Raw genomic sequence first — 12,707 nt, forward strand, 5'->3', positions numbered from 1 at the left:
GATTCCAGTCTGGATCTATAAGACCTTTCTGTCTTGCAGAACTTAAAATTTTCTTCCATTAAGCCACCTTGTAGTATGTTGCTGGGAAGCTTAGAATCTGAGCCATAGACATGACTCATGGACCTAGATGTGACAGAAGCAGTGGTAGAACCAGCCAGTCTGAGGTAGGAGTGCTTGACCCTTTGATCTCTGGACACCACTTAAGTGCCTGCCTTGTGTGAGCTTTGTATTGCCCCAACCCCAGCCCCTTACTTATCTTTGTCCCCCCTAAAGAACAGGAAAAGGCCCCTTTGTTTCTACATTATCTCAGATGCAATCCGGGAGTGAAGTTACTTGGCTTCCGAAAGAGCTGAGAGTAGCCTTAATATAAGAAGTGAGACCAGCCAGGTGGCCCCAGAACTAGGTGTCTTGGCACCTAATCCACACAGCAGGGAGAGGGGCTGAGTGTGATTCACAGTGCATTGATTTTATTTACAAATCAAAAGCCACTTAAATAATCTGCAGACACAAGTGTTGTCCAGGACAGGAGCCTGGGATCCAAATAAGCCTTTACCCTCCTCATGCCCATCAGTCAGCCCAATGCTGCCTCTGTTTCATGGGCCAGCACAGGCAGGTGCCACCTCTGCTGCCATGGGGACCAGGGGTAGCTCAGACGTACGACCACTCAAGCCCAGACAGGAGCTAGGTCTAGCCCTTCTCGGGGAACTCCTTTAATTCCCCTAGGCCAGGTGAATGGTGGTGACTCAGTGATGACAACAGCTGTAGAAGTAGGGGTTTGCCTTCTGGCCCAGGTCCACGCCCTTGTCCTCTGTCAAAGAGAGGTGGCAGCTCAGCACCATTCTGTTTGGGGATCAGGTAACTCGTGAAGGGGGCCAGATGCTGTGGGCCTAGAAGAAGTCTCCAGAGAGGCTGGGGATGCACACACACCTGTCATCACCTGGAAGGCAGCCACACTGACGTAATCCTCTGCCACTTTCTGGAAGAGCTCGTCTGGCAGGAAAAAGGACAAGTCAGTGAGGGCTGAAAGCCAGTAACCCTGGAATCACCCACTAACCCAGCCCTCTAGGCTCTTCTCCTCTGGCGCCCCTGCCTGTTCCTGCTGTGAGGACCCGGACAGCACTCACCCACACTCTGGCCGGTCTTGCTGGATGTTTCAAAGAGCTGAGCTTTGATATCTGTAAAGAGAAGTGACTAAAGCTTCCTACCTGAGAATCAGTTGGATACAAAGGGAAAGGCTAGCAGTTCAAGGAATCTAATAGACCCCACACCTTCAGGGAAGCCAAAAGACCTTCCCCAGGGGTCTTGGCATGGCAGCTAAGGCAGTCCCTATTTTCTGTGCTCCACCCAAGCAGCCACCTCCCTTCCCCACTCCCAGGGAGCTGAGCAACAGCTACTCTCTGCATAGTCCTGGACGTCGTGGAAGTCCACACGACGACGACGCCTGTCCTCCTCCAGTAGGTCGCTCTTGGTGCCACACAGGTAGATCTGACAGCCCTGGAGCAGAAGACAAGGTCAAAGTCCCGTGGACCACCAGCCCCTAGGCCTTTGGTGAGGTCTGGCACTTACCTCCTCTAGGTTGCGCAGTTCCTTCACCCAGAACTTTGCCCGCTCAAAACTGCTGCTGTCCGTCAGGTCTTGATAGGGGACACGCAGAAAACACAACCAAGGATCAGGGGCTGTTCTTTGAGGCCATCCTGACACCCATCCCCTCTTGTTTGAGGAACAGGCCAGAACCCCTCTTACCATAGCAGACGATGGCAGCCTTGGCGCCCCGATAGTAGATTCGACTCATGGCCTCGTAACGCTCAGAGCCTGCTGTGTCCTGAAGAGCAGGGGGCGGCTCAGCCCGGGCCTGAGTTACTTAGCTACATCCCCAAGACTGCAAACTAACACCACGTCCTCCAGACCCCTATTTTTAAACTGGGGTCTAGAATAGAAAAATGGCCTCTACAAGACAAGTCAGCTGATAATAGGCAGGAGAATGTAAGCCTCTTCATGAATGGGTTTTCTCGGGACTGCGTGCCTAGGGGACTTACCCAAATACCTAGAGTCACCGTCCGGTCTCCAACGGACATCACCTTGGCCACGAAGGCGGCCCCGATGGTCTGCAAACAGGGGGAAGTGATCAGGGCCGCGGGTGCGGACCAGCTCCCTCCCTACTCGTGCCGGGCCCCGCGCGGCGCACTCACGTTCTGATAGGGCCCCACCAGGAAGCGGTCGTGCACGTATCTTTCCACCAGGCTTGTCTTGCCCACATACTCCTTGCCCAGCATCACCACCTTGACATCCACGCGCTGCCCGCTCATCCCGGGGCCGCCTCACCGGCGTCAGGGTCCTGAGCGGGGGCGGAGGCAAGCCCGGATCTCCGCTCGGGCAAGCAGCGCCCAAGCTTCGGTCCCCGACCCCAGACGCCAACCTACGACTGGAGACACCGCGTCCGCTTCTGCCCCGCTGCTCGGCCCCAGGCGCTGAACCTCCTTCGAAGAGCCCAGGACTCGGCGCGTCCTGGGAGCCCGCGCGGCAGCGCCCTCAATGGCGCCGCATACCGCCACCCAGCTCCCTCGCCGGGCTTAGGGGTCGCTCCCGCACGGAATCCCCACGGAACCTGGGGGCCCCTGCAACCTGGATCCGACCCGCAGCGCCGCGACTCCCGCGGGGGTGGGGGGAGGTGGTAAAGGGTAAGGGGGCGGGGCCGTGGGGGTCACGTGGGCGGGCGCCGGAAGTGGTGGGTACAGCGCCGCTGCGCCGGAAGTTGCGCGCGGTTCGACAACTCCTCATGGCGGCGGCGGCTCCTTGGGCGCGGCGCGGTGGTGACTGAGCTGCGAGCCTGGCGGGCGTGCGCCGAGCCCCGGTCCGGTCTCCGCGTGCCCCACCCCGGGCTTCGCACCCCTGATGCTGCGCGGGTGCTGAGCCCGCCCCGGCCGGGACGATGGTGAAGTATTTCCTGGGCCAGAGCGTGCTCCGGAGTTCCTGGGACCAAGTGTTCGCTGCCTTCTGGCAGCGGTACCCGAATCCCTATAGGTACGTGGCCCTGGAAAGAGCAATCCTCCCCACTCGCTGTTTGGAGATCGAAGTATGGGTCCGGGAGAGACTCGACATCGAGTCTGAGGTAGGGCACCGTCGGAACCGGGGCCATCTTTAGGGTAAGAAGACTATCCGAGAAGCGGCCAGGCCAGGCTTGCAAGGTAGTGGAAGGAGGCTGGGCCCGGGCGGTGGTTTGAGGCTGTAGTCCAAGGTTCTCTCATTTCGGGGTGGTGAGACAGGAAGAGGCGGCGGCACAGCAGTTGGGAGGGATCTTGGGGTTGGAAATCCCGGCGCTGGCCTACTCCTCTGCCTGTGGCGTTCTCCACTGGTGTAATAGATCTTGAGGTCCGGTCCCTGCTGGAATCTGGTCCGCAAGAGGGCGGGAGTTGGAATTTGCCCTCGGATAGTCGCAGGGAACTCTAGTTGAGGTCTGAGCCACGCTACTTATGGTTGCAAGTTTGGGGAAGGCATGGCCATTCTGGGCCGGGAAGCTTCAGAGGGGAACCCCAGCGGGCAGTCTTTTAGCGGCATGCACCCGAGGGTCACCTTCATTCTGATACTTGGCAGCAAACATGTCTTGACGGAAGACATAGTGCACCGGGAGGTGACCCCTGACCAGAAACTCCTGTCCCGGCGTCTCCTGACCAAGACCAACAGGATGCCCCGCTGGGCCGAGCGACTGTTTCCTGCCAATGTCGCTCACTCGGTGTACATCCTGGAGGATTCTATTGTGGACCCGCAGAACCAGACCATGACCACCTTCACCTGGAACATCAACCACGCCCGGCTGATGGTGAGACTACCCTCCCCTTTAGTTCCCCAAAAGTAGCTCCAGGTACATATGGCTGGGAAGCCATGGAGCTTCTATTATCTGAGGCAGATTTGGGTTACTGGGGAGTAAACTAGAGTGTAAACTCCGATGATTTTTTTCAGCCAGTTAGTCTTTTCATTCATGCTGTGGGGGAGGGGTACTTGTTACAGAGTTATCCAAAGTACTAAATACAGAGCACCTTCACTGTACCTGGCACACATATAGTTTGGGCCCACAAAAGTGATGCTGAGGGAAGGAGGCAGTGATTTTCAAACAGGAATCCATCAAGCCATAAGCAATTTCTTTGAGCCTCTGAGTGGAGAGGATCAGGGCCCCTTGCCCATGATGATTAGAGGAGTTCCACTTTATCTGTCTTACGTAATGGGTTTTTGCCTGAGATTTTGAGGGGAAAGGTTCATATACCTCTTGATTTCTTGCCTATAAAAAAGTTGGAAGGGGCGCCTGGGTGGCTCAGTGGGTTACAGTCTCTTACTTCGGCTCAGGTCATGATCCCAGGGGTCCTGGGATCGAGCCCCGAATCGGGCTCTCTGCTCAGCAGGGAGCATGCTTCCTCCTCTCTCTCTCTGCCTGTCTCTCTACCTACTTGTGATCTCTGTCAAATAAATAAATAAAATCTTAAAAAAAAAAAAACCTGGAAAACCCATGGTTAAAGGAACATCCTACAGTATCATCTCACGTGTGAATACTGTAAAAGTTTTCAGAGAGCTCTCATTCTTTTTCTCAGCTAGCTTCTTCACAGTGGCTCTGGGAGCTAGGTATTACTCTCCATTGTGCAAAGAGGAAAGTGAGGTTCCAAGAGAGGAAGTGCCCTGCAAGGTCAGAGAGTGAGCAGGCACCTTTAGGTTCTGCCCCAGAGTTTTCTGAAGGCTTCACAGCTGACTACCCTGAGGGCATAATCTGTTTTTGTAAATTACAGATATAAGTGATACAGCTGTGAGACATGTCTTGTAAGTGTTGCTCCTGGAAGTCCTGGTTCCAGGATACTGATAGCTGATAGCTGTGATGTTTGCCTGATTTCCATTTTTATTTCGCCTGCCAGGGAGCTCAGGAGCTGCAGTGGGTGGCAGGCAGGCTAAAACACTGCACCTAAAGCTACCAAACCAAGTCCAGGGCCAGGCTGGAGCTGGCACACACACTCCTGAGCTCGAGTCTATGTGCCTTTTAGTTGAAAGGGTCAGAGGAGAGGTTTTAGAGAGCAAAGTGGCCCTTTTTATGTTTTTGCTCTCTTCCTGAAATGAAGGTTGGGAACACAGTAGGGGAAAGAAGTGGATTTTTCACTTTATTGCCTTACCCTGTGAAAAAGAGGCAGGTGACTAAATTTATGTGCAAGTTGATGAAGTGAAAGACTCCCACCCAATTGTGGTTGGCCTGACTCCCTGCACAGGTGGTGGAGGAACGATGTGTTTACTGTGTGAACTCTGATAACAGCGGCTGGACCGAAATCCGCCGGGAAGCCTGGGTCTCCTCTAGCTTATTTGGTGTCTCCAGAGCTGTCCAGGTGAGCAGCATTGTGGGGGTGCTGGGGCTTTGGGAGCCCAGGCATTTGGCATGAAGGCTGGGCTAGGGGTCAGTGGGAACTCAGAATCCTAACCCTCTTTTCTTCTTTGCCAGGAGTTTGGTCTTGCCCGGTTCAAAAGCAATGTGACCAAGACTATGAAGGGCTTTGAGTACATCTTGGCCAAGCTGCAGGGTGAGGGGCTCTGGGTACAAAAAGAGCCTGGGGTGCAGTCCTAGCAGCCCTGACGGGTATTGGAATCTGCAGCTGTCACCACCCCACTCTAAGCCTGGGACTCCTCATCTGTACCCTGGGGCAAATACCACCCTTCAGAAGGGGCCTGGCCCAAGGTGGGGGAATATTGGGGAGGAGGGGTGTGGAGGTGGGTCTTCTTGGAGTCTTCTGAATCCAGCCCCTGCCCTTTGCTGCAGGTGAGGCCCCTTCCAAAACCCTCGTTGAGACAGCCAAGGAAGCCAAGGAGAAGGCGAAGGAGACGGCACTGGCAGCTACAGAGAAGGCCAAGGACCTTGCCAGCAAGGCAGCCACCAAGCAGCAGCAGCAGCAGCAGCACTTCGTGTAGCTAGCCCAGGCCCCGGCGTGGTAGGACACCTGACCACCCGGCTCAAGTCCCTCTGCCTGTCCCCCTTGTACTTTATTATTAAAAGTCAACTTCCAGCCCTTTCTGCTGTCTGGGTGGGTTGGGGCTGGGTGTTCTGTTTGGCACTGACAGTGCAGCAGGCACGTTGCCTACGTCTAAGCCAGACCTGTGGATGCCCACATTCGGCACAGGGCAGGGCGGGGGGCCTGCCCTGTCCCAGACAGCCTGCAGGTACAGGGCTAGGAAGCGTCAGACTGTAAGCTCCGTGAGGGCAGGGACCTTTGTCATGTTCTCTGATGTGTCCCAAGTACCTGGAACAGTATCTAGCACATAACAGGCACTCAAATAAATAGTTCTTGAATTCAATGAGCCCTAGCTCTGGAGTCAGAAAACTTAGTTGGAACCTTGACTCCACACTTTCCTGGCTTTGGGCCTTGGGCAAGTCTTGTACTCAGTGCCACCTGTGAAACGGAGCAGCCTCCAGCTGTGATGATTAAAGGGGCACTGCCTGGTACGATGCACGGTGTCAGTCATGGCTACTGATCTCATTTCCTCTTTTCCAGTTTGTCCGTGACTGGGAGTTCTCCATTTTCATCAGGCAAGATCACGGACAGGAAGTTAGTAAAGAGGCTTTTAATGAAAATACTGTACAGTATCTGGGACAAAGGTCAGGGGGCCTTCTCTAGGAAGGAATGTGAGGGCCCAAGAGGCTTCCTGCGCCCCCTGTGGGGACAACAGAGCCAAGTGCTACAAAAAAGGCCTGGAAGGGTGGCCCAGGCCCAAGCTGCCTCCCCTGCAGGGCTCAGGGGAAACCCAGGCACCCCTCCCCAAGGAGGGACTGCCAGCAGCCAGCGGCAAGGTGGGGGGCAGGCACCTGTTCCCACGTAAAGGTCCTTTTAGTCCATTCCAAGCAGCCCTTGAGGCTTGGGGGGGCGGGGGGGCTCTCCCCTCAGAGCCAAGGGCAGTCTGTGGGTGGAGGCCTGCTCCGGGGTGGTGAAGGTCATAGCCAGGTGCCACTGCCATGTGAGTAGCTGTGCTCCTGGCCCGCGCTGAAGCTCCGTAGCAGCTCAGCCTCGCCCCCGAACACCAGGCTCTCCACGTCCACCTCCACCTCCTCTGCACAGGGAGGGGTCCAGTCAGGAGACCTGGCCAGCTCAGCCCACGCCACCCCTGTGACTCCTTGGCTTCGGGACACTCACCTTGGTCTGAGTCTGAGCGTTCAGAGGAGAGGCCCGAGGAGTCCAGGCTGTCTGCCCGCGGCCGCTCCCTCTCTCCCAGCCCTGCTGGTGCCCGGAGCTGCTCCAGCTGCTGCCGCAGGCTCTGCTGCTCGCTGCGCAGCTTCTCCTTGAGCCGCCTCGCCTGCTGCTCCTGCTCCTCCAGCTTCTACAAGTCCCGAGGGATCGAGGGCCCAGGGTCAGCTGCCTGGGGGCTCGGGCTTCACCCCAGCACCACTCAACAGCGGACCGTGGCCAACTTGGTGACGGCCTGTTCCAGGCAGGGGTGACTGAATCTGGGCCCCAGAGGGCGGCTCCCATAGCCTCCAGGGAGCCAGCCCTCCTGCCCTCTGGTTCCCCATACATGCCCTGTGAGCACGCGGAGTGGGTGAGTTGGGAAGGGCATCCCAGTCTCAAGGGCGGTCAGGGCCTCATCAAGTGATGGGAGTCTTTCCATGGCAAGCAGCAGGAACCGGGGAGGCCTGTGACATGGTGGCAAGTGGGCCCTACAGCTCAAGGAGGTGGCCCCCCTCTAGGTTCTAGCTGTTTACAGCCATATGCAAACGGGCCTAGCACCGCCACATTGCCCAGTTTAAGAAAAGCTGAAGGTCAGACTTTTCCATGTCAAATATCCTTTTAAATGCTGGCAGCTAATTTTTTTTTTTTAAAGATTTTATTTATTTATTTGGCAGGCAGAGATCACAAGTAGGCAGAGAGGCAGGCAGAGAGAGAGAGAGAGAGGGGAAAGCAGGCTCCCCGCCGAGCAGAGAGCCCGATGCGGGGCTCGATCCCAGGACCCTGGGATCATGACCTGAGCCGAAGGCAGAGGCTTAACCCACTGAGCCACCCAGGCGCCCCGCTGGCAGCTAATTTAAATTTTTAGAAACTACAGACCAAAGCCTGCGGGTTTGTGACTCCTGGTTAAGACCCTCCCAGGAACCCTAGAACTTCAGCATTAATCCCCCTCACGCTCTGCCAGCCTGGGGTCTAGGGACTGGAGTGCCAAGGGTTCTCCCACCAGAGCCCTGGTTGGGCAGAAACCTGCATTCAGTCAACAAGAACTGAACAAGGGTCATTTGAACTGGGTGTAGAAAGATGAGTAGGAGCTGCCTTGGCAAAGATGGGGCAAGCAGCAGCATCCAAGCAGAGGGAAACTGGGAAGATCATGGAGGATTCAGCTTCTCTGGTAGGGTGTGGGAAGACATGAGACCTAAAGCAGACCAGTGGCAACACCTGGGCTGTTAAGGGCCTATAGTTTCATAGGAAGTAAGGAATGGAGACTGTCCTATCACGAACCATGGAAATTTTTCAGCAGGAAACCAACCTGGACAGATCTGTGTGCTCCAAATTACATTCTAGGGCAATGTGGAGGGCAGCCCAGAGGAGGCAAAACAGGAGGCCAGGGAGTTAGAGCCTCAAGGAAGGAGCAATCCCCAGGTCTGCCCGTGGGCCAGTCAGCCCCCACAGGGCACACATCATCCCTCCAAGAACCAGGCCAGGAGAGCTCCAGGTGAGAAACAGTCCTGCTACCAGGCTAGGGTGTTCTTCAGCACAATGAGTGGACGCGGGTACTGTGGGGCAGAGCTGACAGTCCCTGCACTGGGATTGATTTGCTGCATAGCACATGGATCTGGGTCTGCCACAGCCCCTGGTACCTAGAACAGGTGCCTGATAAACACCTGTTGAAGGAAACTGCAAGGCAGGGGACTTGGGCCTGGGTTATAACTCTGCCTCTCATTAGCTGTCCTCCTCGGTCCTTGGCCTGGCCGTGCCCCCATTTCTTTGTGAAGAGGGCCAGGATGGCAGGAAAAGGCCTCTTGTTTCAGAGGCCACTTTTCGTTCCCTGCTCCCCACCCCCAAAACCTGGGTCTGCATGGGGCATGAGCCCGCATACCCCACTCCTGTCCACCAGGGGGCACTGAGCATAGCCCAGGCCACAGAAGGATGCTGGGAGGAGGAGTGACTGGCTTCCTCCGTCCTTCCCCTCTCCTGGTCTCTGGCACTGCCTCCCAAAATGGCATCAGAAGAGATAGCTCAGAACGGGAGGCCTTGGAAGGATGGGAGAGCGGAAACCTCTGCAGTCCTAGGGACCCTGACATGGAACACATCAGAATGTTTTCAACAGCCATACCCGTCTGTAGAGAGAGGGAAACCAAGTCCAGAGAGGCTGAGTGACTTCAGTTAGGACTGAATTGATAATAGCCCTGATAACCATGAACATTTATTGGGCAAACTCACTTAAGCCTCAGAACAATCCTCTTTGAGTTGTTTTCTGCTTTTTTTTTTTTTTTCCTACTTAACACAGTGGAAGCCAAAAGCACAGAGAACTGTCCCATGTCCCTCAGCTGGGCTATTACCTCAGGCCTCTCTCCCCAGTTGCACGTAGCCCCCCCCCGCCCCCACTACACGTCTCACAAGTTCTGGAAGGCTGGCTGCAGGGCATCGCAGGAACTTTTTACCTGGATGTGCGTCCTGGCCCAGCGCAGAAGGCTCAGGGTGGTGTAGCGGGCACAGTCAGCCCCCAGGGGCATCTGCTGTTTTAGCTGCTCCAGGCACCGCTTCAGCTGGGCCCTCCTGCGGGGGAAGGGGTCTGGAGGGCAGTGCCAGCCTAGCCTTGCTGGCCAGACAGACAGCAGGGGAGGGAAGGCCAGAGGCAGATGGTTCCTGGGGCCCAGTGCTGTCAGGGCAAAGCTGGGACTCACCTGCGTTTCTCCAGCTCGTTGTGCACAGACCTGCCAATGCCAGGGAGGATAGGTGAGGGGGCGTCAGCTACTACCCACACCCTCAGTCCCAGGGACTTAAAATCCACTAGAAATGTGGGCCCCAAACTAGCCTAATGTGGGGCCCTTGTACCAGCCTTGAGCACTGGAGCCCGCAGGCAGAGGCGGAGATACCAAGCCAAATGCTGAGGCCTGCCCAGTGGTTGTGGGGTCCAAACGAGGCCCCCTGACCAGCAGTCAGGAACTGCTTCTTGGACAGAGGTGACAGTTGAGCTGGGCCAGAAACATGCTACCCAAAGTAGAGTGGTGGAGGGAGAGGCTTTAAAATTGGAGGGATTAACATGTGCAAAGGGATGAGAAGAGAAAAGAGAAGAGAAGTCTGGGGGGAGAGGGGACGGGAACTGAGTGGAGATGCAGAGTGCAAGAGTGTGAGTGGAAGGACCCTGAAGTCTCTTGTTTATGGTTTCTCACACATCGGGGTGCTCAAGAAATAGTCCCTGAATGAACAGAGGGGAGTAAGGAGATGGCAGGAGAGGTCTGAATTGCCTCCAGAGTAGGGGACCTGGCCCAGAAGATACAAGCAACAAGGAGGAAGTGGGCAAAGGTGAGGCCCCATGAGGGATGGCACCCATCCCCCCCTCCTCCCCCAACCATCCCCAGCCTTCCTCACCGCCCACTGTCCAGCGCGCCAGAAGCTTGGGGGGATCGCTTCCTCCTCCTGTAGACTGGGCCTGGACTGCGGTGCGGGCACAGGGACGCGTAGCCATGCTCGGATTCTGCCAGAGAGAGCCCCAGCCCGCTTCAGCCTGGGGTTGGTTCCAGCAGGCGCCCCTGGCAAGGCACGGTCAGGGAAGGGTTTTTGGTGCCAGGGCCATTTCCCCAACCCCTCCCTGTCTGACAGCCCGGGGACCCCTCCCCCCCAACAACTTGAGGGCGGGGTGCCCCGGGGCTACTGCCTAAAGTCATGCATGCCATCCTTGTTGGGAGCCAAGTCCAGCCCAGGCCTGTGTCAGCGAGGTTGCCGTCTGGAGACCGGCCAAGAGTTCTTCCTCACCTCTCTCACGGCGCTCTAGGAACTCCGCCGCCTGCAGCAGGACCTGGATATTGCTGGCCACGGATTCCATGTCGGCGACAGCTGGCGGCGGGCGGGCCTAGAGTGCTGGCCCTAAGAGCGGCTGCACCACTTTTGTTACAATGTAACTGACACGGTGCAACAAACACAGGAGCCCGGCCCCGCCCCTGGGTCACCCCGCCCCTGGGACGGCCCAGCCCTTGGCCCCGCCCCTCCCCCAAAGGGGCCAGGGAACAGCCAACCACCTCCTCGAGCCCACCCCCCCCCCCAGCTCAGACTCCCGGGGCTGCTATGGGCGCCGGTTCCAGGCTCAGCCTTTGAATCCCCGCGCTAAAGGGGGCCGCATCTTGCCCATTTTGCTCAACGACCCTGCGCTGCTAAGTGTATCAGGGTCTCAGTTTCCAGTCCCAAGCTGATGGCGAAGGCTCTGCACCTAAAATGGTACTCTGGGGACCCTTGGTCTCCGGGAAGGCCCAGCTCGGTCGCTGCACGTGGGCGCCGCAGAGGCGGGGCCGGTGGGCACCCTCACCCATTTGCCCCATGCTTCCTGCGGCTGGCTGCCGTCACCTTCAGGGCGGGGCCTGGGAGCCTCTGAGGCACTATTGGCTGCGTGCGGCCCCGCCCTCTCCCTCCGATGGTCAACACGTTCAGGCGGGAAAAGGAGCAGGTTTCAAATTTGAAAACCCGGGCGATTGGGGCGGGGTTGGGCGGGGAACGGAGCTGCAGTGCGCAGGCGCCGGGGGAGGGGGCGCAGATCCGCTCCTACACTCGAAGGTCGGTGCCCTCGCCGGCCTGCCATCTGCCCCTGTATGCCCGTGCTGGGCCTCAGCTTCCTATTGTCGTGAAGGGGAATAGTCTCCTGGCTCCTCCTGCTCCTTGTCATCTGCAGGGAAGCTACTGCTGGCTACAAAAACTGTCAGTAGGGTACCAATTTCCCAAGCCAAGCCATACCCTGGAAGCAGGCGAACTAGCTTGCTAAGAGCCTAGGGTTCTGGAGCCCACAGAGTTGGGTTCCTCTCCTGTCCCTGCTGCTTCTCAACTGTATGACTCGGGAAGTGACCTCCCTCCTGTATGTTCAGGAAGCCCTGTGACGACAGCACTGTCACAGGATCAGAGCCCTTGCCCATCTATGCCCACCCAGTAGGTTGTAGCTGCTGACTTCTGAGGCCAATGCAAAACAGACACAGGTTTCTTCCTCCCACAGAGCCCCTGGTTGCCTGAGTCCAGGAGCACTTCTTTAACACGACTTTTTAGCCTCCCAAAGAAGTATATGCAGTGACTTCTAAGGGTAGCCACCAGTAGGTGTGGCCACACCTGCAGGAACAGTGAGTGAGTTTAAGGGTGGAGACCAGAAGATGAAAGCAGCTGTTTCAGGGTGGAGCATTATAGCCAGATGGGGGCTGAGTGAGAAATGGCTAAGAGGGACTAGATTATTTATTAAGAGACAGTCCTGGAAAACACATGATACTTGGCAGTTCAGTCCTCAGGGGAAAAAAAGCCTTTGGGTTTCTCTAAGAGTCACTCCCAGCGGAACCACTGCCATGCTCAGCCGACATGCCGCCTGGCACCGTCCACCCATCACTCATCCACTCATGACAGTAGCAGAGCGGCTCCTGGACCCCAGGCTCTGTGCCCAGGACTGGAGAATACAAAATGGGCAAAACCAGACAGGGCTCCTGCCTTTGCAGAGCTCACACACAACAGAGTTACAGTTTTGACAGGTCCTCATAGGAAAAGACACAACATGAAGGC

General features: G+C 56.8%; 3 protein-coding genes across 3 annotated transcripts; 1 reads left to right on the top strand and 2 right to left on the bottom strand.

The window, feature by feature from the left end:
- Positions 1-445: 445 nt before the first annotated feature.
- Positions 446-2,430, bottom strand: RAB24 (RAB24, member RAS oncogene family). Its single transcript, XM_032851918.1, has 8 exons — positions 2,190-2,430; positions 2,037-2,105; positions 1,744-1,822; positions 1,567-1,634; positions 1,395-1,494; positions 1,125-1,175; positions 928-990; positions 446-808 (listed from the first exon to the last, which is right to left on the bottom strand). Exons 1-8 carry the CDS (start codon positions 2,304-2,306, stop codon positions 744-746), a joined length of 612 nt encoding a protein of 203 aa, XP_032707809.1. The 5' UTR covers positions 2,307-2,430; the 3' UTR covers positions 446-743.
- Positions 2,431-2,797: 367 nt separating this feature from the next.
- Positions 2,798-6,030, top strand: PRELID1 (PRELI domain containing 1). The gene is made up of 5 exons (XM_032851916.1): positions 2,798-3,021; positions 3,592-3,817; positions 5,241-5,354; positions 5,468-5,546; positions 5,783-6,030. The coding sequence occupies exons 1-5, from the start codon at positions 2,930-2,932 to the stop codon at positions 5,929-5,931; spliced, it is 660 nt and encodes a 219-aa protein (XP_032707807.1). The 5' UTR covers positions 2,798-2,929; the 3' UTR covers positions 5,932-6,030.
- Positions 6,031-6,741: 711 nt separating this feature from the next.
- MXD3 (MAX dimerization protein 3) lies at positions 6,742-11,131 on the bottom strand. Its single transcript, XM_032851917.1, has 7 exons — positions 10,938-11,131; positions 10,554-10,659; positions 9,866-9,895; positions 9,623-9,737; positions 7,149-7,332; positions 6,941-7,065; positions 6,742-6,881 (listed from the first exon to the last, which is right to left on the bottom strand). Exons 1-6 carry the CDS (start codon positions 11,005-11,007, stop codon positions 6,950-6,952), a joined length of 621 nt encoding a protein of 206 aa, XP_032707808.1. The 5' UTR covers positions 11,008-11,131; the 3' UTR covers positions 6,742-6,881; positions 6,941-6,949.
- Positions 11,132-12,707: the final 1,576 nt, after the last annotated feature.

This window comes from Lontra canadensis, unplaced genomic scaffold (genome assembly GCF_010015895.1).
Source record: "Lontra canadensis isolate GAN:19392208 unplaced genomic scaffold, GSC_riverotter_1.0 scaffold5, whole genome shotgun sequence".
In the NCBI taxonomy this organism is placed as follows: domain Eukaryota; kingdom Metazoa; phylum Chordata; class Mammalia; order Carnivora; family Mustelidae; genus Lontra; species Lontra canadensis.